The sequence below is a fragment of the Prionailurus viverrinus genome, chromosome B1 (assembly GCF_022837055.1).
Source record: "Prionailurus viverrinus isolate Anna chromosome B1, UM_Priviv_1.0, whole genome shotgun sequence".
Classification (NCBI taxonomy): Eukaryota; Metazoa; Chordata; class Mammalia; order Carnivora; family Felidae; genus Prionailurus; species Prionailurus viverrinus.
This window is the reverse complement of record NC_062564.1, coordinates 43,687,793-43,709,734: the sequence shown is the minus strand read 5'-3', so window position 1 is coordinate 43,709,734 and position 21,942 is coordinate 43,687,793. Positions and strand designations below refer to the sequence as shown.

Here is a 21,942-nt window from a genome sequence, read left to right as displayed (position 1 = left end):
TAGGAATCATCAACAAGAGGAAAGCTAAAAAATTCACAAATATGTGGAAATTAATAAGCAACACATTCCTGAAAGCAACCATTGGGCTATCAAAAATATCTTGAAACAAACAAAATGGAAAGACAACAAACTAAAACTTATGTAATGCAGCAAAAGCAGTCCTAAGAAGGAAGTATAAAGCAATAAACATCTACATTAAGAAAATTAAAGATCTTAAACAACATAACTTTACACCTCAAGGAAGTAGAAAATGAAGAGTAAACCAAGCCCAAAGTTAATAAGGGAAGGAAATAACAATGATCAGGGCAGATAAATAAAACAGACATCAGCAACACAATAAAAAAAGTTTGAAGAAATAAGAATTGGTTTCTTGAAAATATAAGCAAAACTGACAAACCTTTAGTTAGGCTATGGAAAAAGAATATTCACATAAATAAAATCAGAAGCGAGAGAGGTGACATTACAACTGTTACCACAGTAGTACAAAGGTTTATAAGAGACTACTGTGGACAATTTTATGCTAAAAAATTGGATAACCTAGAGTAAACAGATAAATTTCTAGAAACCTACAATCTATTAGGACTAAGTCATGATAAAATAGAAAATCTGAATAGGCCAATAACAAGGAAGGAGATTGAATCAGCAATCAACAATCTCCCAACTTAGAAAAGTTCACAACCAGATGGTTTAACTAGTGAGTTCCACCAAACATTTAAAGAACTAATGCCAGTCCTTCTTAAATTCTTCAAAAAATTGAAGAGAATACTCGGAAACTCATTTTACAAGGTTAGCATTCCTCTGATGTTAAAGCCAGATGAAGATACAGGAAAAAAGGAAAATTACAGTCCAAATCCTTGGATCAATATAGATGCACAAATTTTCAACAAAAATACTAGCAAACTGAATTCAGCAGCACATTAAAAAGATCATATACCATAATCAAGTGGTTTTATCCCTAGAATGCAAGGATGGTTCAATATAAGCAAGTATATAAATGTGATACACCGTATTAATGAAATGAAAGATAAAATCGTGATCCTCTCAATATATGTAGAAAGGGCATTGACAAAATACGACATACTTTCTTGCTAAAAACCTTTCAACAAATTGAGTATAGGAGGAATGTACCTCTAAATAATAAAGGCCATATATGATAAACCCATAGGTTACATCATACTCATTGGCAAAATGTTGACAGCTTTTCACCTGGGATAAGAAATAAGGATGTCTAGTCTTACCACTCTTATTTAACAAGTACTGGAAGTCTTAGCCAGATCATCTGGGCAAGACAAAGAAATAAAAGGCATCCAAATCACAATAGAAAAAGTGACATTGTCTTTGTTTGATATGATATGATCTTTTATTTATTTTTTGATATCATCTTTTAAGTAAAAAGTCCTATAGACTTCCAAAAAAACTGTTAGAACTAATCAATGAATTTGGTAAAGTTGCAGGATACAAGGTCAACATACAGGAATTAGTTGTGTATGTATATCCTAACAGTGAACTAAGTTAAAGAGAAATAAAACCATCCCATTCACCATTGTGTCAAAAAAATAAGGTGCTTATGAATAAATTGAAGCAAGGAGGTGAAAGACCTATCCACTGAGAACTATAAGACTATGATGAAACAAATTGAAGAAGACACAAATAAATGGAAGATATCCTGTGTTGGATGGGAAGAATTAGTATTGTTAAAATGCCCATACTATCCAAAGTCATCTGTAGATTCAATGCAATCCAATGGTATTTTTCACAGAAATAGAACAAACAGTCCTAAAAGTTGAATGGAACCACAAGGACTCCAAATAGCCAAAGCAATCATGAGAAAGAGGACCAAAGCTAGAAGCATACAAGTGCTGATTTTAAACTGTATTATAAATCTGTAGTACTCAAAGCAGTATTACACTGGCATAAAAATAGACACACAGATCAGTGGAACTGAATCAAGCCCAGAAAGATCCCCCTTCATATATGATCAACTACTATTTGACAAGGGAACCAAGACTACTCAATTTCCCATTGAGGATACTCTTTTCAGTAAGTGGTAATGGGAAAACTGGATATTCACATGCTATTGAATATTCATTGATATTGGACCCCTATCTTACAACACTTACAGAAATAACTCAAGATGGATTAAAGACTTAATTAGACCTGAAACTGTAAAACTCTTAGAAGAACACACAGGGAGAAAGCTCCTTGACATTGGTTTTGCAAATGATTTTTTTTTTTAATATGACATCAAAAGCATAAGCAACAAAAGCAAAAATAATTAAGTGGGACTATATCAAATTAAAAAACCTCTGCACAGTGAAATAAATAGTCAAAAAGTGAAAAAGCAACCTTTGGAATGAGAAAAGATATTTGCAAATCATATATCTCATAAGGAATTAATATCCAAAACATGTAAGGAATTCATACAGCTCAATCTAATTTTAAAAAATGTGCAACAGACCTGAGTAGACATTTTTATAAAGAAGACAACAAATGGCCCACAGGTACATGAAGAAAAGTTCAGCATCACTAATCATCAGGAAGATACAAGTCAAAACCACGATGATCTATCACCTCATCCTTGTTACATAGTTCTCATCAAATGTCAAGAGGTAAGTGTTCATGAGGATATGGAAAATACGGAACTCTTGTGCACCATTGGTGGGAATGTAAATTGGTACAGCCACTGTGGAAAATAGTATGGAATTTCCTCAAAAAATTAAAAATAGATCTACCAAGTGATCCAGCAATCCCTCTTCTAGGTGTATATCCAAGGGAAATGAAAATAGGATCTTGAGGAGATCTCTGTACTCATATATGTATTGTAGCATTATTTATAATAGCCAGGATATGGAAACAACCTAAGTGTCCATCAGCTGATGAATGAATAAAGAAGATGTGATATATACACACAATGGAATATTATTCAGCCATGAAAAAGAAGGAAATCCTGCCATTTGTGACAATGTGGAGGTATCTTGAAGGTGTTATGCTAAGTGAAAAAAGTCAGATGGAGGAGGACAAATACTCTATGAACTTACTTATATGTGGAATCTAAAAAGCTGAACTAAAAAAATAAAGCAGAATGTTGGTTGCCAGGGGCTGGGGTGGGGAGGTGGTAGGAATGGGAAGATGTTAGTCAAAGGGTATAAACTTTCAGTTAAAAGATGAATAAATTCTGGGAATCTAATATTCAGCATTGTGATTATAGTTAACAACACTGTATTTTATACTTGAAAGTACTAAGAGTGTATCTTAAATGTTCTCCCTACAAAAAAGAAATGGTAATTATGTGGTGTGATGGAGGTGTGAACTAACCTTACTGTGATCAGTTCTCAGAATACAAGTTTATCAAATCAATATGTTGTACATCTTAAAGTTGCACAATATTATACATCAATTATATCCTCCGTAAAGTTGGAAAAAAATAACACTCTCAGCCTCAGTGTGTTCCTCTTTCACACCCAAGGAAAGCAAAGTAACTGATGTAGTTAATGAGTTTGGGAGAAGACACCGGGCATGGGTGCCTCAGTCCCTTCTGTCTTCTCTTTTCAGATCTCCCTGCCTGCAGAGAGGGTACATTCTGGTCTGCTCTGTCAACCATGCAGTAAGATTAGCAGGGCAGGCTCTGCTTCTGTGGGGGGAGGCCTGTGGTTGTCCAGAGCAGCCTGTGATTAGGCAGGTAAGTTTGATTTTGGGGTGCAGTATTAGGAAGCCCATTTTGCTGTTTACTTTAGTCATGTTAAATGCCTTATTGATAATAAAGATGATACTTCAATTTTCAGTTGTCAGCTTCCCGTTTTTTTTTTTTTTTTCTTCACCTAGTTCTGAACTTGCTCAGGGAATAGTGGTATGCAGTGTACTGATGGGATAATATCTGAGTGTTAGTGGTATAAATATGAACCAATATTTACTTTGAGAAGATGAACAAGGGGCGTTTGGGTTCGTGTTATAAAGCTGAATCCTTATTTATCATAAAGGGTGTTATTGATAATGTATAGAATAGATAAGTCAAGAAATAGCATAAAGTAAGCCATGGAGATGAAAAGTACAGCATAGGGAATATAATCAGTAATATTGTAATAATTGCATGTTGATAGATGGTAACTACATGGTGAATTGTAATGTGTATAATTGTCGAATCACTATCTTGAAACCTGAAACTAATATTTTATGTCAACTATACTTCAAGTAAAAAAAAACAAAGACTCAAAACTACCTGGCTGAAAAAAAGAAAGAGAGAGAGAGAGAGAATGGGAGAGAGAGAGAGTGGGAGAGAGAAAGAAAAGAAAGAAAAAGAGAGAGGAAGGAAGGAAGAAAAGAAAAAGAAATAGTATACTAATTAAAAATGGTAGGGAGTTACCAGAAAAATACAGTAGTTGCTTCTGGACTGCTAGACTGCCAGAGGCTAGAAATGGGTCATGTAGTTGTTTCATTAAACATTTTTAGCACTGTTTGATTTTTAGCCATGTGCATGTGTTTTGTTAAAAAAAAATTAAATGAAAAAACAAAGGTAAACTGGTACCCTGTTCTTTGGAAGTCAGTTTAGACGTGTTCTGTCAGCTTGATTGAGAATAGTACAGCACTGACATTCAGAGACTCTTGTTGACATTCGTAGGCTGAGTGATTCTGCAGTGGGAAGAATTTATGACAGTGGTGATATAGTTTTACTGGAATGCCTGATTACTTAATAATTTATGAGTTAACAAAGTTTTGAGATTTTTCTCTGAACCTACTGCTATATCAGAAAGTGCTTGATTGCCTGGTTTGATTTAACCAACAAAACATGCCTTTTTCCTTCCCTAAATGTAGCCTGGCAAAAAGATTTACTGACAATGAAAACGACTCTTTGCTTTGGAAATTGGTCATGCTCTGATGGCTGTAAAAGCCATCAGGTATTCACTTCAGGTTTGGCTCTTGGTTTAATATCTTTGGTTATTTCTAGGAATGAAACATCTATTTGAATGAGTTGACTCTGTATGTTCACTCTTGGATGAATGTTCAAATGCTCCAACTGCATTTGAAGAGTGTATTCTTGCTTAGAATGTATAGTGTTTGATAATTATATGTTCTGATCATTTACATTCTTATTGTCCTTAATGTGTTCAAGATTTAGAGAAAGGGAAGTTAAAGTCTCCTAGTTTTCTGTTTTCATTTCCCCTTGTAGCTATAACATTTTTGGAACTAAGAATGCTGAATCCATGTGGCAGAGTTTTTTGACTATTACATTTTAGTTGTGGGTTATATCTTTGAGTAGTTCAAAATGTCCCTTTGCTCTATCTTCATGTTTTTATCTTCAATTTTACCTCAATTGATATTGTTACCACACTTTAAGTTTGCCAAATAGAAGTTCTGTCCAACTCTTTTCAGAGTCATTTTGTTTGAAGCATGTGCCTTATAAATAGCCTTACATATTATTTTGTGGCCCAATCTAAGTTTTTTTTTTTTATGGAAAAAAAAGTTTTTAAAAAAGATTATGGGAATGTCATATTTTTGTTATTAAAAAATTCAAAAATATTGTGTAAAACGAAAAATCAAGGTCCTTTGCTGATACCTTATTCATTTCCCCTGAAACTCATTTCCTAGGGGTAACTACTGTTACCACTATGTTTTCTCTGTTCAGTTCTCTTTCTGGGCATTTGCAAGTGGATATACTCTCTACTACCTCCATTAGACTTTCAGATTAGACCTTAAATAATGTTCTGAAATGTTTTTTACTCAACAGCACAATGCAGAGTGTCATTATATGGAGAGTGACAATGCTTCATGTCAATATATGGAAATCTACTTCATTCCATTATAGATATACCATTGACTTAACCACATTCCAGAAATTTGTATTGTCTATAGTTGGTTGGTTAGTTGGTTGACTTTACCAGCACTGAACATTCTTCCACATTTAATCTCATCTACTTTTGTGAGTACTTCTGTAGGATAGATTTCCTGGAGTAGATTTTTAAATTAAGGGAGACATTCATTTAAAATTTGATAGAAACTGTCAATTTACTTTTCAACAAGGTGGTAACAATTCATATTCCACTAATTACATATAAGATTGTCTTATTTTTGATAATATTGTATGTTATCAGTCTTTTTAATTTTGATTAATTGACAAAAAGCCTCATTATTATTTTAGTTGCATTTCCCTTCTTGAGCATCTTTTCATATCTTTATTAGCTCTGTATATCCTTTTCTGTTAAGCCAGTATTTATAGCTTTCGGTTTTTTTGTTGGATTATTTTATTATTTATTATTTTTTAATTATTATTTTATTATTTATTATTTATTATTTTATTATCGTTTTTAAGGGCTTCTCCTATATAAAGGATATTAACAGTTATCTCATGATTTATTTGTTTTTGCTACAAAGAAATTTTAAAATATAATGAAGTTATTTCAGTTTTGTTTGTTTTGCCTTGGTTTCATGTTATGCTTAGAAAAGTGTTTTGTATTCCAGTAAAATATAAAAATTCTCTGATGTTTTCTTTTTATATTTTTACAGTGTTGTTGGGCTTGACTTTTATTGGCACAGTTTAATTTGTTAATATTTCATTCTATTTCTATAATCTTAATGTTTTAAAATGTTTTCTTAATATTTCCTGCTTTATCTTCCTCTCGTTGTATTGCACAAATTGTGTTTGAGTGTCTGTGTGTTTGTATGAGTTTGATATGGAGGTTATATACCTTTTTCTTTCTGTTATACTAGTTTTTTTCTTTTAATAGCAAGAGAAACACATTAATTTATTTTCCCCAATGATGTCAAGAAGCAAAATAATATCTGCTGATTTCTCCCTGATGTACCTCTATTACTTCCAATCCCTCACACGCTATTTTGTTGTTGTTCGTGGTGGTGTTGAAAAAATACTGGCTTTAAATTCCGATGATTACTGTATTTTAAGGGCTTTTATCTTTTTGTGTTTCATTCAAAAATATTTTCTTTTTGTGTTGTATTAGTATGTCAACGTTTATGTACAAGGATAGCAAATGCTTGGTATGTGTACCTACACTAACATACTGATGGAACAAAACACCAAACATTTTCTGTAGCCATAAAATAGGATAGGTTGGGTCCTGTCCTTCTGGTCTGTACCAAAGGCTGGACTCTGGGGACTTTGAGCAGGCTGATAATTTGGTACTAGTTCAGGTCTATATTCTTTATATATTTATTCAACATTTTTTTTTTTTAGGGGAGGAGCTAAACAGTAAGTGGGAAAAGAGAACTCTAGCTTCTTTTTTATTATCGCAGGTAGTTCAGCTTTGGCTCCAAACTCATATCCTGACATTAGTAAGTGAGTCCTGTAGTTAACTTCATCTGCCCTCCTTTGCTTGTGGTGGTTGTTGTTGGTGTGGGCTCGGTAGTGTTGGAGAGGATGGGCTTACTTCACCCCTTCAAGCAATTTATCAGGGTGTTCCTTCCAGTTTGGTTCTACCCGTTCCACAAAGTAAACAATGCCAATCAGAACATCCTTTTCCACTAAGAACTTGGAAGTTTTCTGTTCCCTAAAGTAAGTCTGCCAGATATCAACACATTCCATCTTATTTCTATGACCTTATTTAATGCTTCAAGCATCCACTATAAATTATTTATTGAAAGAAAAGTCTCCTTTTAGCTGAATGGGAAAGCTATTGGTAAATATCTCCTCAAAAGCTTATAGATATATAAAAAAAGTATCTTGAGATCTTTATTTGGAGAAATGGGTGGGTGGAGGACAGGTGAGGAGTTACTTACTACTGTGGAATCTTTTGTACTTTAAAAATGCCTAATCATATAAATATACTTCTTATTTAAAAATTAGTTGAAAATTATTAGACAATTTGGGGATCCTCTTACTCTACAATAATGTTGAAACCTATGTATTTTTAGAATAATGAAGATAGCTATTGATATTGCATTGTTCTCTTATTGTCCTTTATTTCATTAGAGCATTTAAACATTCTGATTTTGTGTAGTTGGTTGCCTAAAAAAATTTTAAAATAGCACTCCACAGTCTTTAAGAAAAGTTAACCTTTTTTTCTAACTTACCCCAAAAGAACAGCTTTTCAATAAAAAATTTTTTCTGGAGATATGTTTGTTAGATTAATCCTTTCTGCCCGTGGACGCCCCCGAGTAAGCATCGTCAAAGTCTCCCCTCCCACCGCCGTCATGTCTAAGTCAGAGTCTCCCAAAGAGCCTGAACAGCTGCGGAAGCTTTTCATTGGAGGTTTGAGCTTTGAAACAACCGATGAGAGTCTGAGGAGCCATTTTGAGCAATGGGGAACGCTTACAGACTGTGTGGTAATGAGAGATCCAAATACCAAGCATTCCAGAGGCTTTGGGTTTGTCACCTATGCCACTGTGGAAGAGGTGGATGCAGCCATGAATGCAAGGCCACACAAGGTGGATGGAAGAGTTGTAGAACCAAAGAGGACTGTCTCTAGAGAAGATTTTCAAAGACCTGGTGCCCACTTAACTGTGAAAAAGATTTTTGTCGGTGGCATTAAAGAAGACACTGAAGAACATCATCTAAGAGATTATTTTGAACAGTATGGGAAAATTGAAGTGATTGAAACCATGACTGACCGAGGCAGTGGCAAAAAGAAAGGCTTTGTTTTGTAACATTTGATGACCATGACTCTGTAGACAAGATTGTCATTCAAAAATGCTGTACTGTGAATAATGGCCACAACTGTGAAGTAAGATTGTCCTTCAAAAATGCTGTACTGTGAATGGCCGCAACTGTGAAGTAAGGAAAGCTTTATCTAAGCAAGAGATGGCTAGTGCTTCCTCCAGCCAAAGAGGTCGAAGTGGTCCTGGGAACTTCGGTGGTGGTCGTGGCGGTGGTTTTGGTGGGAATGACAACTTTGGCCATGGAGGAAACTTAATTGGGCGAGGTGGCTTTGGTGGCAGTTGAGGTGTGGTGGACATGGTGGCAGTGGGGATGGCTATAACGGATTTGGTAATGATGGAAGCAACTTTGGAGGTGGTGGAAGCTATGATGATTTTGGCAGTTACCACAATCAATCTTCAAATTTTGGACCCATGAAAGGAGGAAATTTTGGAGGCAGAATCTCTGGTCCCTATGGTGGTGAAGGCCAATACTTTGCCAAACCATGAAACCAAAGTGGCTATGGCGGTTCCAGCAGCAGCAGTAGCTATAGCAGTGGCAGAAGATTTTAATTACTGCCAGGAAACAAAGCTTAGCAGGAGGGGAGAGCCAGAGAAGTGACAGGGAAGCTACAGGTTACAACAGATTTGTGAACTCAGCCAAGCACAGTGGTTGCTGGGCCTAGCTGCTACAAGAAGACATGTTTTAGACAATACTCAAGTGTATGGGCAAAAAACTCGACTGTATTTGTGACTAATTGCATAACAGGTTATTTTAGTTTCTGTTTTGTGGAAAGTGTAAAGCATTCCAACAAAGGGTTTTAATGTAGACTTTTTTTTTTTTTTTGCACCCATGCTGTTGATTGCTAAATGTAATAGTCTGATCGTGATGCTGAATAAACACGTCTCTTTTAAAAAAAAAATAAATTAATTAAAATAAATTAAAATTTTTTTCTGGAAACCGAGAAAATTTCTAGTAAGTTTTTAGCTGATTCCTTTGAGTCTGTAATGTTTTTTGTATATAATAATACTTTTTATATCTCTTTCAGTATTTAGGACTCATTTCTGTTTCATATCTCATTGCGTGAAGTAGAATTTCTAGAACTATATAAGATAATAATGATTTATTTTCAATAGTGATTTTAATAGAAATGCCTCTATTAATTCATCATTAATCATGATATTGGTAGATAGGTTTTGTCTTATCAACAAAGTATACTTTTATTCTTGTTTTCGAAGAATTTTAAAAATTTAATTGTGTTTTAAACTTTGTGAAATACTGTTTTGATATCTTGTACTAATGACAGTTTATCTGAAGTTTTATGGTAATAGATTTCCTATCATTGAGCCTTTTTTATAAGAGTGGTATCAACTCTATCTGGTTACTTTTGATTTGGAAAAGTCCATTTGTGAATATTTTATTTGGGCTTTTCGCATTTATATTTGTATGGAAGGATGGATTATAATTTTATTGTTGTTTTTGGCCTTTGTGTCATCCTTCTCTTTTCTGATTGTTAATTCTATGTTAATTTCACTTACTTTTTTACATTTTCAAATATATAATATGAAAGTTAGCTATTCCTTGAAAGTTTAAAAAAGTCACCGTGAAATAGTGTGTGCCTAGCTCTTCTTTTCTGGGCACTTGATTAATGTGTTCTGTTTTTCCTTACTCATTACTCATTACTTCTTCTTCTTCTTCTTCTTTTTTTTTTTTTTTTGTCCAGATCTGTAGAAACTTCCAGTGTGTAAATGCTTCTGTTTTGAATTATGACTGTGATATTCAGAAAAAGTGTCATGGACATGGGGTAGGTAACACTCTCTTCTGGTTTGTTCATGAAACTAGTGCTGAATCATGAGACTTCTCAGTGAGGGTTAGGTGAGACTTCCCAAGATTTTTAGGTTTTTAGATATTGGGGAATTTAGATACCTGACAAATTTTTCATTCTTAAAAAGAGTGAGTGCCTGTGGATTTGCATGAATTTCATCCTTTTTCTTGGTTTCCATTCTTGAGTTTATGATGTAGATATTCACAGTTAACCAATTCACAATATTCACAATTAACCAAAGTGGTTTTTTTTTTTTTTATTGTTTTGAAGGTATGTAACAGCAATAAGAATTGTCACTGTGATAATGGCTGGGCTCCCCCAAATTGTGAGACTAAAGGATATGGAGGAAGTGTGGACAGTGGACCTACATACAATGGCAAGTATATAGAAGAAAATTAGTGTGATTGTCCAGTAGCCCATGTCAGAAAGTGGGCATCCTTGTACCTTTCCCTTATTTCCCACATTGGTTATACATTAAATATGTTGATTCTGCCTCCTAAATTTCTCATGAATGTTTCCATTTTTTTTTAAATCCCTATTCATTACCTTCAATTTCTTGTCTGGACTTACAGGATAGCCTCTTAACTAGACTCCCTCTTCCCCATCTTGCTCCCTGTAATCCATGTTTCATACTACTTTACAGAATTTTATTTTATTTTATTTTTCAGCTGTTTATTTTATAATTTATATTTATTTTTTAAAATTCAAGTATAACATACAATGTTATATTAGTGTCAGCTGTACAATATAATGATTTAACAATTCTGTCCATCACTCAGTGTCTATCACGGTAAGTGTACTCTTTTTTTTCCCTTCCAATTTTTATTTAAATTCTAGGTAGTTAGCATACAGTGTAATATTGGTTTTAGGAGTAGGATTTAGTGATTCATCACTTACATATAACACCCAGTGCTCATCATAACAAGTGCCCTCCTTTGGGGACCTGGGTGGCTTAGTCAGTTGACTATCTGACTCTTGATTTAGGCCCAAATCATGATCCCAGGGTTGTGGGATCAAGCCCTGTGTTGGGCTCTGTGTTGAGTGTGGAACCTACTTTGGATTCTCTTCTCTCTCTCCCTCTGCCCCTCTCCCCCACTTGTGCCCTCTCTTTTTCTCTAAACACAAAAGAAAACAAAAACAAGTGCCCTCCTTAATACTCATCACCCATTTAACCCATTCCCCACCCACCTTAAAAGTCTCTTATGGTTTGTCTCTCTGTCTCTTTTTTTTCCTTCCCATAAGTTCATCTGTTTTGTTGGTTAAACTCCACAAATGAGTGGAATCATATGGTATTTGTCTTTCTCCATTTCGCTTAGCATAATACATTCTAGCTCCATCCACGTCATTGCAAATGGCAAGATTGTATTCTTTTTTTTTTTTTTTTAATTTTTTAACGTTTATTTATTTTTGAGACAGAGACAGAGCATGAACGAGGGAGGGGCAGAGAGAGAGGGAGACACAGAATCTGAAGCAGGCTCCAGGCTCCGAGCCATCAGCCCAGAGCCCAACACGGGGCTCGAACTCATGGACCGCGAGATCGTGACCTGAGCTGAAGTCGGATGCTTAACCGACTGAGCCACCCAGGCGCCCCTGTATTCTTTTTTTAATGTAATTTATTATTATTTTTTTTTTTGAGAGAGAGAGAGATCTAGATAGAGAGAGAAAGAGAGAGAGAGAGAGAAAATCCTAAGCAGGCTCCATGCTCAGTGTGGAGCCTGATGTGGGGCTCGATCCCACGCCCTGGGATCATGACCTGAGCCAAAATCAAGAGTTGGATGCTCAACCTACTGAGCCACCCAGGCACCCTGCCATACTTTTTGATAACTGAAATATCCCATTACATTACAGAATTTTGGTGTTTTTCGTCAAGAATTAGTTTTGATTATGTCTGTGTCGTGCTTTAAATTCAGTGCTTCTTGGAGTGCCTGAGCGGCTCAGTTGGTTATGCATCCGACTCTTGGTTTTGGCTCAGGTTGAGTTTGAGCCTCACGTGGGCTCTGTGCTGACAGTGCAGGGCCTGCTTGGGATTCTCTCTCCCTCTCTCTCTGACCCTCCCCTGCTTGTGTCTTTCTCTCTCTCAAAATAAATAAATAAACTTAAATAAATTCAGTGCTTCTACATTGCTATTAGAATGAGGTCCAGAAATCCTTAACCTGGCTTAAATGCTTTGCATGATTTGCCTCTAGCTTAACTTTCTTCCCTCCTTTCACTCTGCTTAAGACATGGTAAACTTCTTGTGGCGGCTGGGTGGCTCAGTTGATTGAGGGTTGAGTGGTTGAGTGTCTGACTCTTAATTTTGGCTCAGGTCATGATTCCAGGGTTGTAGGATTGAGCCCTGCATTGGGCTCTGTGCTGACAACTCAGAGCCTGCTTGAGATTTTCTTTCTTTCTCTCTCTCTCTCCAGCCCTCCTGATCCTCTCAAAATAAGTAAATATTTAAAAAAAGATTCTCTCTCTCCTTTCCTCTGCCCCTCTCCCCCAGTCTCGCATGTGTTCTCTCTCTCTCTAAAAGGAAAAAAAAAGACATTGTAATTGCTTTTGTTTCCTTTAACAGGCTACTCTTTTACCTCTGGTCTTCATACAGTATTATAGTCACATTGTAGAAACTTGGCTAATTGCTACTCAGACTTCAGTTTATACCTTACTTTCTCTAGAAAGTTTCCCCTGACTGTGTAAATCTGAATAAATGTGCTTTCTTTATTTGTTCTCCTTTTATTGTAAGCACTATCACATTCTATAGTAATTAGTTACTGACTAATTTTTTTTTTTTCCCTGATAGACTATGAATGAGCTCCTTGTTCACCAGTATCTTCCTAGTGAGAATATATGCTTGCTTTCTGTTGGGTAATTACAAAGTAGAATGGTTGTTCATAGAGTGTGCTTATGTTTAGCATTTTAAGGAATTGCCAAACTGTTTCCCCAAGTGGTTGTACCACTTTATATTCTCCCCAGCTGCATGGGAGGGCTCTAATTTCTCCACATCCTCTCCAACACTTGGTGTGGTCAGTCTTTTTAATTTTAGCCCTTCTAGCAGATGGCTAATTTTAGCCTTCTAGTGTAATAGAATTTCTCTGATTACTAATGATTAACAGTTTTTTGTTCACTTATTTGCCATCCACATATCTTCTTTGGTGAAGTGTCTGTTCAAATCTTTTTGTCCGGTTTTTAGTTAGGTTGTCTTCTTGAGTTCCTTATTCTGGATACAAGTCCTTTCTGACATATATCCTTTGTAAATATTTTCTCTTGGTCTGCTTACTTTGGGTTTCATTTGTGGTTCTTTTTCTAGTTTCTTAAGGTAAAAGATGAGGTAATTGATTTGAGACCTTTTTGCTTTGCTTTTTTTTTTTTTTAATGTTCATTTATTTTTGAGAGAGACATAGAGACAGTGCTCCTGTGAGAGAGCGGGGGAGGGGCAGAGAGAGGGAGACAGAGGATCTGAAGAGGACTTTGCACTGACAGCAGAGAGAGCCTGATGCGGGGCTCTAACTCACAAACCCTGAGGTCCTGACTTGAGCCAAAGTTGGACGCTTAACCAACTGAGCCACCCAGGCACTCCAAAACCTTTTTTCTTTTCTAATACAGGTGTTGTAGTGCTATCAGTTTTCCTCTAAGAACTGGTGGGGTTTTTTTTGTTTTTTTTTTTTTTTGTATCCCACTAATTTTGATATGTTGTGCCCTTGTTTTAATTCATCTCAACCTAACTTCCAATGTATTTTTATTTTTTTCTTTGACTCATGAGTTATTAAAAAATGCTTTGCTTTGAAGTATCTGAGGGATTTTTAGATACCTTAGTGTTACTGATTTTCCATTTATTACACCGTAGTCAGGAACATAGTTTATATGACTCAAATACTTGTATATTTTCCAAAACTTGTTTTATGTTCCAGATTGTGGTTTATCTTAATAATTAGTTTATGTACACTTGAAAAGAATGTGTATTCTGCTATCATTGGTTAGAGTGTTTTATAAATAATTAGTTCATGTTAGATGACAGATGTTTAAGTTTTGTATCTCCTTACCGATTTCTATATACCTGTTCTGTCAATTTTGAGAGAAGAATATTGAAATCTCTGGTATTATTATAACTGTGAATCTGCCTGTTTGTCATGGAAGTTCTGTCAGTTTTTGTTCCATGTAATGTGAAGCTCTGTTCTGTTGACAAACTGATCCCTTTATCATTATGAAGTAGCTCTCCTTATACCTGTTAATATTCAGTGCTTTGCAATTAGAAATTAATATAGCTATTCCAGATTTCTTTTGATTAATCAGCATGGGAAATCCTTTCTCATTCTATTTTCAATCTACTTGTGTCTTTGTATTTAAAGTGGGTTTCTAGTAGGCAGGATATAGTTTGGTTTTGCTTTTTTTTGTCAGTCTGCCAATCTTTGCATTTCAATTGAGTTCTTTTGACCACTTACATTTATTATTTTTTTTAATTAAAAAGATTTTTTTAATGCTATTTATTTTTGAGAGAGAGAGAGAGAGAGAGAGAGAGAGAGAGAGAGAGACAGTGTGAGCGGGGGAGGGGCAGAGAGAGAGGGAGACACAGAATTTGAAGCAGGCTCCAGGCTCCGAGCAGCTTAGCACAGAGCCCTAACACGGGGCTCAAACCCACAGACCATGAGATCATGACCTGAGCTGAAGTTGGACGCTTTACCGAATGAGCCACCCAGGCGCCTCATTGACCACTTACATTTAATTTTATTATTGATGTTTGGGTTTAAATCTATCATATTGCTATTTTTCTATCACAGTCCCGCTTCATGTGATACTTTCCACTTCACTCCGTTGCTTCCCTTTCTCTCCTCCTGGCTTTTGTGCTATTGCCGTCATATTTTGTATATGTTATAAAACCTACCATACATTGTTATTATTTCTGCTTTAAACGGTTATCTTTTAAGGAGGCTTAAATGATAGAAAAGGTCTTTATATTTACCCACATAATTACCATTTCTGGTGGTCTTCATTTCTGAAAATTGTATTTCCATCTGGTATCATTCAATTTTTGCTTGAAGGACTTCTTTTCACATTTCTTGTAATGCAGCTCTACCAGTGACAAATACTTTTAGCATTTGTGTATCTTAAAACGTTTTTATTTTGCTTTCTTTCTTGAGTAATAACTGGGTAAAGTTATTATTAACTTACATTTATTAACTTTATATTATGAAAGGGTGGCAGTTTTTCCCTCCCTCTTCTACTTCTTCAAAGATGTTTCTCCATTGTCTTTTGGCATTGCTTTTCCTGAGAAATTGGCCATCATCTTTTCTTTTTTGGTCTTTTGTTTTTTTAGGTGTCTTTTTCACTGTCTGGTTGCTTGTAAGATTTTCTCTTTATCTCTGGTTTTTAGTGTTTGCTTATCATGTGCCTTGGTGTGTTTGGGATTTGTTGGAATTTTTGGATTTGTGCTTTTATAGTTTTCTTCAAATTTGGAAAGATTGTAGTCATTATTTCTTCAGATATTTTTTTCTGTCTTTCTTCTTCCCGTTCTTCAGGACTCCAGTTGCATATATATTTGGCTACTTGGAGTTCTTTAACATTTCACTGTTTTGCCTTGATTTTTTTTTAAATTCCTTATTCTCTGTATTTAATTTCAAATAGTCTATTGTTATTCTTCAAATTCACTCTTATTCTCTGATGTTTGATCTGCCATTAATTACATCCAGTGTGTTTTTATCATAGACATTGTAGTTTTTATTTCTATAAGTTCTAGTTTTTTTTCATTACTTTCATATCTCTACGTAGCATGTTCAATCTTTAGCTTCTTGAACATATAGTTATAATACAATTATAATAACTTACAGTGTTTTTGTCTACTAATCCTATCATCTGTATCATTTTCTTGATTTTTCTCCTCATTTTGAGTCATATGTTTCTTCTTTGCATGCCCAGTAATTTTTTTTTTTTTTAACTGGATGCCAGTAACTGTGAATTTTGCCTTGTTGGATACTAGGTATTTTGGGATTTCTATTGATGAACTTTGTTCTTCAGTGCTGATGTTACTTGGACATAGTTTGATCCTTCTGGGTCTTGCTTTTAAGCTCTATTAAGCAGGACTTGAACAGCAATTGGTCTAGGGCTAATTTTGTCCCATTACTGAGGCAAAAAGCCTTCTGTTTATTCCACTCAGTGCCACATTGATGATGAAGTTTTCTACTGTGAATGGTAGGAAGAAGCACTCTTCCTCATTCTATGTGACCTGTGTGGTTTGTTCCCACTGATCCTTTTAGAGGATTCTTTCTCTGGCTTCAGGTGTTTTCTTTACATGCATATATTGATCAGTACTCAACTAAATATTTGAGAGGGGCCCTTTGCAGATCTTTTAAGTTCTGTCTGTGTAGCTCTCCTGTCCAGTACTTTGCTCCATGAACTCTAGCTGCCTTGGCCTCCTCAGACAACCAGCTCCATCTCCTCAATTCAAGGAGACCACTGAGCTTCCCTCACTGTCATTATGATCTGTTAGCTTTCCCTGAGCAGCAAAGCTCACCTTATTTGTTTTCTCTCAGGGATTACTTTTCTTTGTTACCTGATGTGCCCAATGTCTTGAAAACTGTTGCTTAATGTATTTTGCCTGGTTTTCTGGTTATTTTAGCTCACAGGATAAATCTGGTCCCTGTTATTCCATCTTGACTAGACGTGGAAAGTTGGAACTATGTATGGACTTCAGTGGCTCTTTATCATTCCATTGAGTGGGTGTGCTATAACTTGACTTAGCTGTTTTCTAGTTATTTGACATTAGGTTTCTAAGTTTTTGATATGCACTGAGAACATACTAATACTTATGCATTTTTTCCAGTTGAAGGATAAATTGCCAGTAATGAGCTTATTAGGTTGAAGGTATAATCCTTTTTATGGTTCTTGACCACAATTCCAAATGAATTTATGTTAATGTCGCTGATAGTATGAAGGTATCAGTGTCAATATAACCTTGTCAGTGTTGGTTGCTTTAATTTAAATTCTGTCTACTCATTAGTAAGTATGAAATGAGACATCAAACTGACTTTAATTTTTTATATTCTTATTTTTAATTGGGTTGAATTCTATTTCATGTAGTTTCATACAAGCTTTAACAGAAAGTTTTGGTACTTTTATAAACTTAATATTTTATAGACAACTTTATAGTTTACCACTGCTGTTTATATTTAGTATATTTTTTCTTTTCCTAAAGAACATGGAATATATCAAATTAATATGAATTGATGAATTTTTAAAATTTATAATAAGACTTACAACCTAGAAACCATAAAAAATAATGTTGATAAAATTAAATACCTAAAAACAATAAATGTATGCATAGAGAAAAGCATTGGATCCTAAGACAAATGATAAAATAGGAAAAATATTTCCAACTCATATCACAGACAAAGCTAGTTTCCTAATGTATAAAGAACCTTTAGAAACTGAGAAGAAAAAAACCAATAGTCCAATAGAAAAATAGATTGGATAGAAAAAGAAATACAGTATTTCCTTACACATGAACAGTTGTCTTCCTCATAATATAAAAAAAATGTAAATTAAAATTATATAAGATACAATTTTTCACCTAACAGGTTGGCAGAAATGCAGAAGGTTGACTCTATGGGTGATACAGTGAGGAATTCTTATATATTGCTGGCTGGCATGCTAAATTGTAACCACCGCTGTGGCGGACAGTTTAACAGTGACTTAAAAAATGATGAATGCCTTTACTCTCTGATACAGCAATTCTACTTCTGCAAAATTATTCTATACATATGGCTGTATCAATATGATATGATATATGTACAAGGTTATTTATTATAGCATTTTTTTTAGAATAGCAAAAGGTAGGAAAAATAAAAGTATCGGTAGGGCACTGGCTAGATAAACTGTAGGACATCCTTGTAATGGAGTTTTGTATAGCTGTATAGAAAATGAGGTGGTCCTCTGTATGGTTTGGGAAGATGTACAGAGAAGCAAAAAAAAAAATGATGTGCTCTATAGTGTTTATGATATGCTACCTTTTGTGTAAGAAAGGGTTGGCAATAAAAGCATACTTTATTTTTGCTTATGTTTGCATGAAGGAATACTGTAAGAAACTAATGAAAGTGGTTATCTAATGGAAAGGCAAAGATGAAGTAGTTAGGGAAGAGGTATAAGCAAGACTTCTCACTGAATTGTTTCCGTCAGTTTGACTTTTGAACAATGTGAAAATTAATGTAAAACATTTATAATCACCTAGTATGTTTTAGTTAATATGTGTTAACTTCTAATTTAATGACCATTAATATAAAATTCTTTTCTCTAGAAAAGAGTACTGCATTAAGAGATGGACTTCTGGTATTCTTCTTTGTAATTGTTCCCCTTATTGTGTTTGCTGCTTTTGTCTTCATCAAAAGAGATCAACTATGGAAAAGCTACTTCAGAAAGAAGAGATCACAAACATATGAGTACTTAAATTTTTTTCTTTTAAATTCATAATAAAGAATTTAAAATAATTATTAATGATGACAGTCATATCATAGAGGTTGGTTTAAAAATAGAGTTCTAAGGGTTCTTTCTATTTTTTTGACATAATTAGCAGAGGTTAAAGGATAGTGGTGATTCAGCCACCTCTTATAATGGTGAGGGAAAAGATTATAATGACCAGCCTGTATGCTACTGAAAATGGCCCTTAGGCTTCATTTGTTTGACATTGATTTCTGATAGTCGGGTAAGTATAATTTGGAGCTATAGCTTCTGACTTGAGCTTCTTAATTAGATGTTAAAATATGGGTGAAAGATAAAAAATGTAAATGTCAAAAATTTTTTTCCATGTATATTTCAAGTATCAGTTCTCATAAAGGAAGAATATTTAATACTGAAAACATACTTTGTGAATTATAATTTTTTTAAATGTTTATTTTTGAGAGAAAGAGAGAGAGAGAGAGAGAGAGAGAGAGAGAGCATAAGTGGGGTAGGGGCAGAGAGAGAGGGAGACATAGAATCTGAAGCAGGCTCCAGGCTCTGAGCTGTCGGTACAGAGCCCGACGCAGGGCTTGAACTCACAAACAGTGAGATCATGACGTGAACCAAAGTCGGTTGCTTAACCGGCTGAATCACCATGCACTCCTATTTTGTGAATCATAAGTTTTTAAGAAATTAGTTTTGATGGAAGGAAGGGCTATTATAATTCAGACACCTGACATTTCTGGTCTATGTGTTGGACTCCTGCACGACTGTCTCTCAACTATCACTTCTAACATGTTGGCTTTCGAATAGAACATACTAGCATGTTCGAATATAACATATAGCATACTGGCCTTGTAATCAGATCTAAGATCTAGCTTGTCATATGCTAGAATTGTGAACTGGAATAATAAATAAAGCTCTCTGAACTTTGGTTTATTTCCTCTGAAATAGGGATAATATTACCTGTCTCTTAGGGTTGATATGAGGATTAAATGGGAGATTATTAACAAAATCCATAGTCCATTGTTAGCATAATGTAATTATTTAAAAATGAGTTTTTATTATAATAAAAATAGTTTATCATGATAATGATTTCTTATTTAATATATTTTGATAGAGTACTCTGATGTGAGTTTTAATTTTTAACGTATTCTAAAACAGATTTATCTCCTGTTCTTTCTTTCTCTTACTTCCTGTCACACTCAAACTGACCAATCCATAGATAATTCTCCAGTCTGCATCTCTGAAATTTGAGTTCCATAATCATAGCTCTCTCCTATGCATCTCTATTGAGCTGACTTGCTGTTACCTCAGCATGTCTAAAATTTAATTGGTATCTTTCCAAGCAGCTTGTTTGCTCCTCTTGGACTTCCTAATTTTTAGAGTGACTACTTAACATTTTGTGTATTCAGCCTAAGAATATGCATTTGCTTTTTGATTTTAGGAACGCTTGAAGAGAAAAGTTTGGAAAACACTGGCCTAGTTGGCCAAATTTTATAGTTTCTTAGAATTTTAGTTTATTTAATTGTAAAGTGGAGTTAACAAAACTTTCCAGTGCTGTAAGGATTGAAAATACGTGAAAGCGGTTAAAAGTGCCATAAATGTTTTAACTATCATCATGATCATCATTACCACCACTGCAGACATCATTATTCTATATTTGAAAAAATGCAATGTCATTTTCTACATATCATGTAGAAATGTTCTAATCTTACCTTGGCTGAAAAGTAATTGTCTCTTTCAGATCAGATGGCAAAAATCAAGCGAAAGCTTCTAGACAGCCAGCAAGTGTTCCTCGACCTGTTTCTTCAGTGACTCCTCCCAGAGAAGCTGTAAGTTTCAGACAAACAAAAAAAATTTATTATGGTATCACGTTGCTAAAAATGAAAAAAAAATTATTGTTACATGGATATAGAAATAAGCATTGATGATTTCTTTATAATTTAAGAGTGTGGTCTCTGGGTAGGGTCCCTGGCTCAGAGAAGTCGGGAGAAGATATGTAGACATTAGGAATGCTTTGTCCTGAAATCAAGATTGGGAAATGACATGGGATCTATACTGTCACTGTGTTTTTCTGTGTCTGCTATCTTTCTGTTTTTAATGCCTGCCTTCCCTAGGGCATGTGGCCAAGACCTAGTGCTGAGCTTTTGCAATAGGCCTAGTTGTCTCAGTAATGGAAAAGTAAACACTGTTCCTCTGAGTGTTTTAGGGAATACTAGGATAATATCCTTTTTTTTCATATGCATATATCCCTAAAAAATATATGATATTACTTCAAATGTTTTGAACTTCTTGATGTTAACACTTTACCAGATATATGATTTGCAGATATTTTCTTCCATTCTGTCTTCTCACTTTGTTGATAACATCCTTTGGTGCACAAAAGATTTTAATTTTTATGAAGTGCATTTTATCTTTTTTTCCCTTTATTGCTCGTGTTTTGATGTCATATCTAACAATCTATTGTCAAATCCAAGGTCATGAATATTTACTTGTATGTTTTAAGAGGCTTATGATATTAGTTCTTATTATTAGGTCTTTGATCCATTTTGAGTAATTTTTGTATATGATATGAAGTAGGGTTCAATGTCATTCTTTTGCATGTATAAATCTATTTGTCTTGGCCCTATTTGTTGAAGAGACTATTCTTTCTTCATTGAGTGGATTTAGCACCTTGTGGAAAAGCAGTTGGCCATAGATGTATAGGTTTCTTTCTATACTCTCAGTTCTATTCATTTGGACCGTATTTCCATCATTATGGCAGTTCTACATGATTTAATTATTGTAGAGCTATGAGTTTTGAAATTGCAAATTGTGAGTCCAGCAACTTTTTTCTTCTTTTTCACGATTTTTTGTTATTTAAGGCCCCTTTGATTCCATATGATTTGGGAATGTAATTTTCCATTTCTGCAAAAAAGGCAGAATTTTGATAGGTGTTGTGTTGGATCTGTAAATCACTTTGGGTTGTATTGACATATCATGACAGTGTTGAGACTTTGAACCCATGAACACCAGTTGTCTTTGCATTTATTTAGGTCTACTTTAATTACTTTCAGCAGTGTTTTGTAATTTTCAGTATGCAAGTCTTCAACCTTCTTGGTTAAGTTTATTATTAGGTGTTTTATCTTTT

The 21,942-nt window shown here is 34.6% G+C and overlaps 1 protein-coding gene and 1 long non-coding RNA gene across 4 annotated transcripts in view; one reads left to right on the top strand and one right to left on the bottom strand.

The window, feature by feature from the left end:
* ADAM9 (ADAM metallopeptidase domain 9) overlaps positions 1-21,942 on the top strand; it is a 145,563-nt gene that overhangs the window by 117,032 nt on the left and 6,589 nt on the right. The window contains exons 17-20 of one of the 3 annotated variants that reach the window (XM_047857113.1): positions 10,305-10,385; positions 10,677-10,782; positions 18,670-18,811; positions 20,557-20,644. In XM_047857113.1, coding sequence (XP_047713069.1) covers positions 10,305-10,385; positions 10,677-10,782; positions 18,670-18,811; positions 20,557-20,644 — 417 coding nt within the window. Of the gene's footprint in view, positions 1-3,552; positions 3,680-5,722; positions 5,750-10,304; positions 10,386-10,676; positions 10,783-18,669; positions 18,812-20,556; positions 20,645-21,942 lie in introns of those variants that run through there. The other 2 variants (XR_007151755.1, XM_047857114.1) reach the window with 2 other exon arrangements.
* Positions 8,706-18,103, bottom strand: LOC125164415 (uncharacterized). The gene is made up of 3 exons (XR_007151757.1): positions 18,093-18,103; positions 17,531-17,535; positions 8,706-9,128 (listed from the first exon to the last, which is right to left on the bottom strand). It is a non-coding gene; the product is annotated as an uncharacterized LOC125164415 (long non-coding RNA).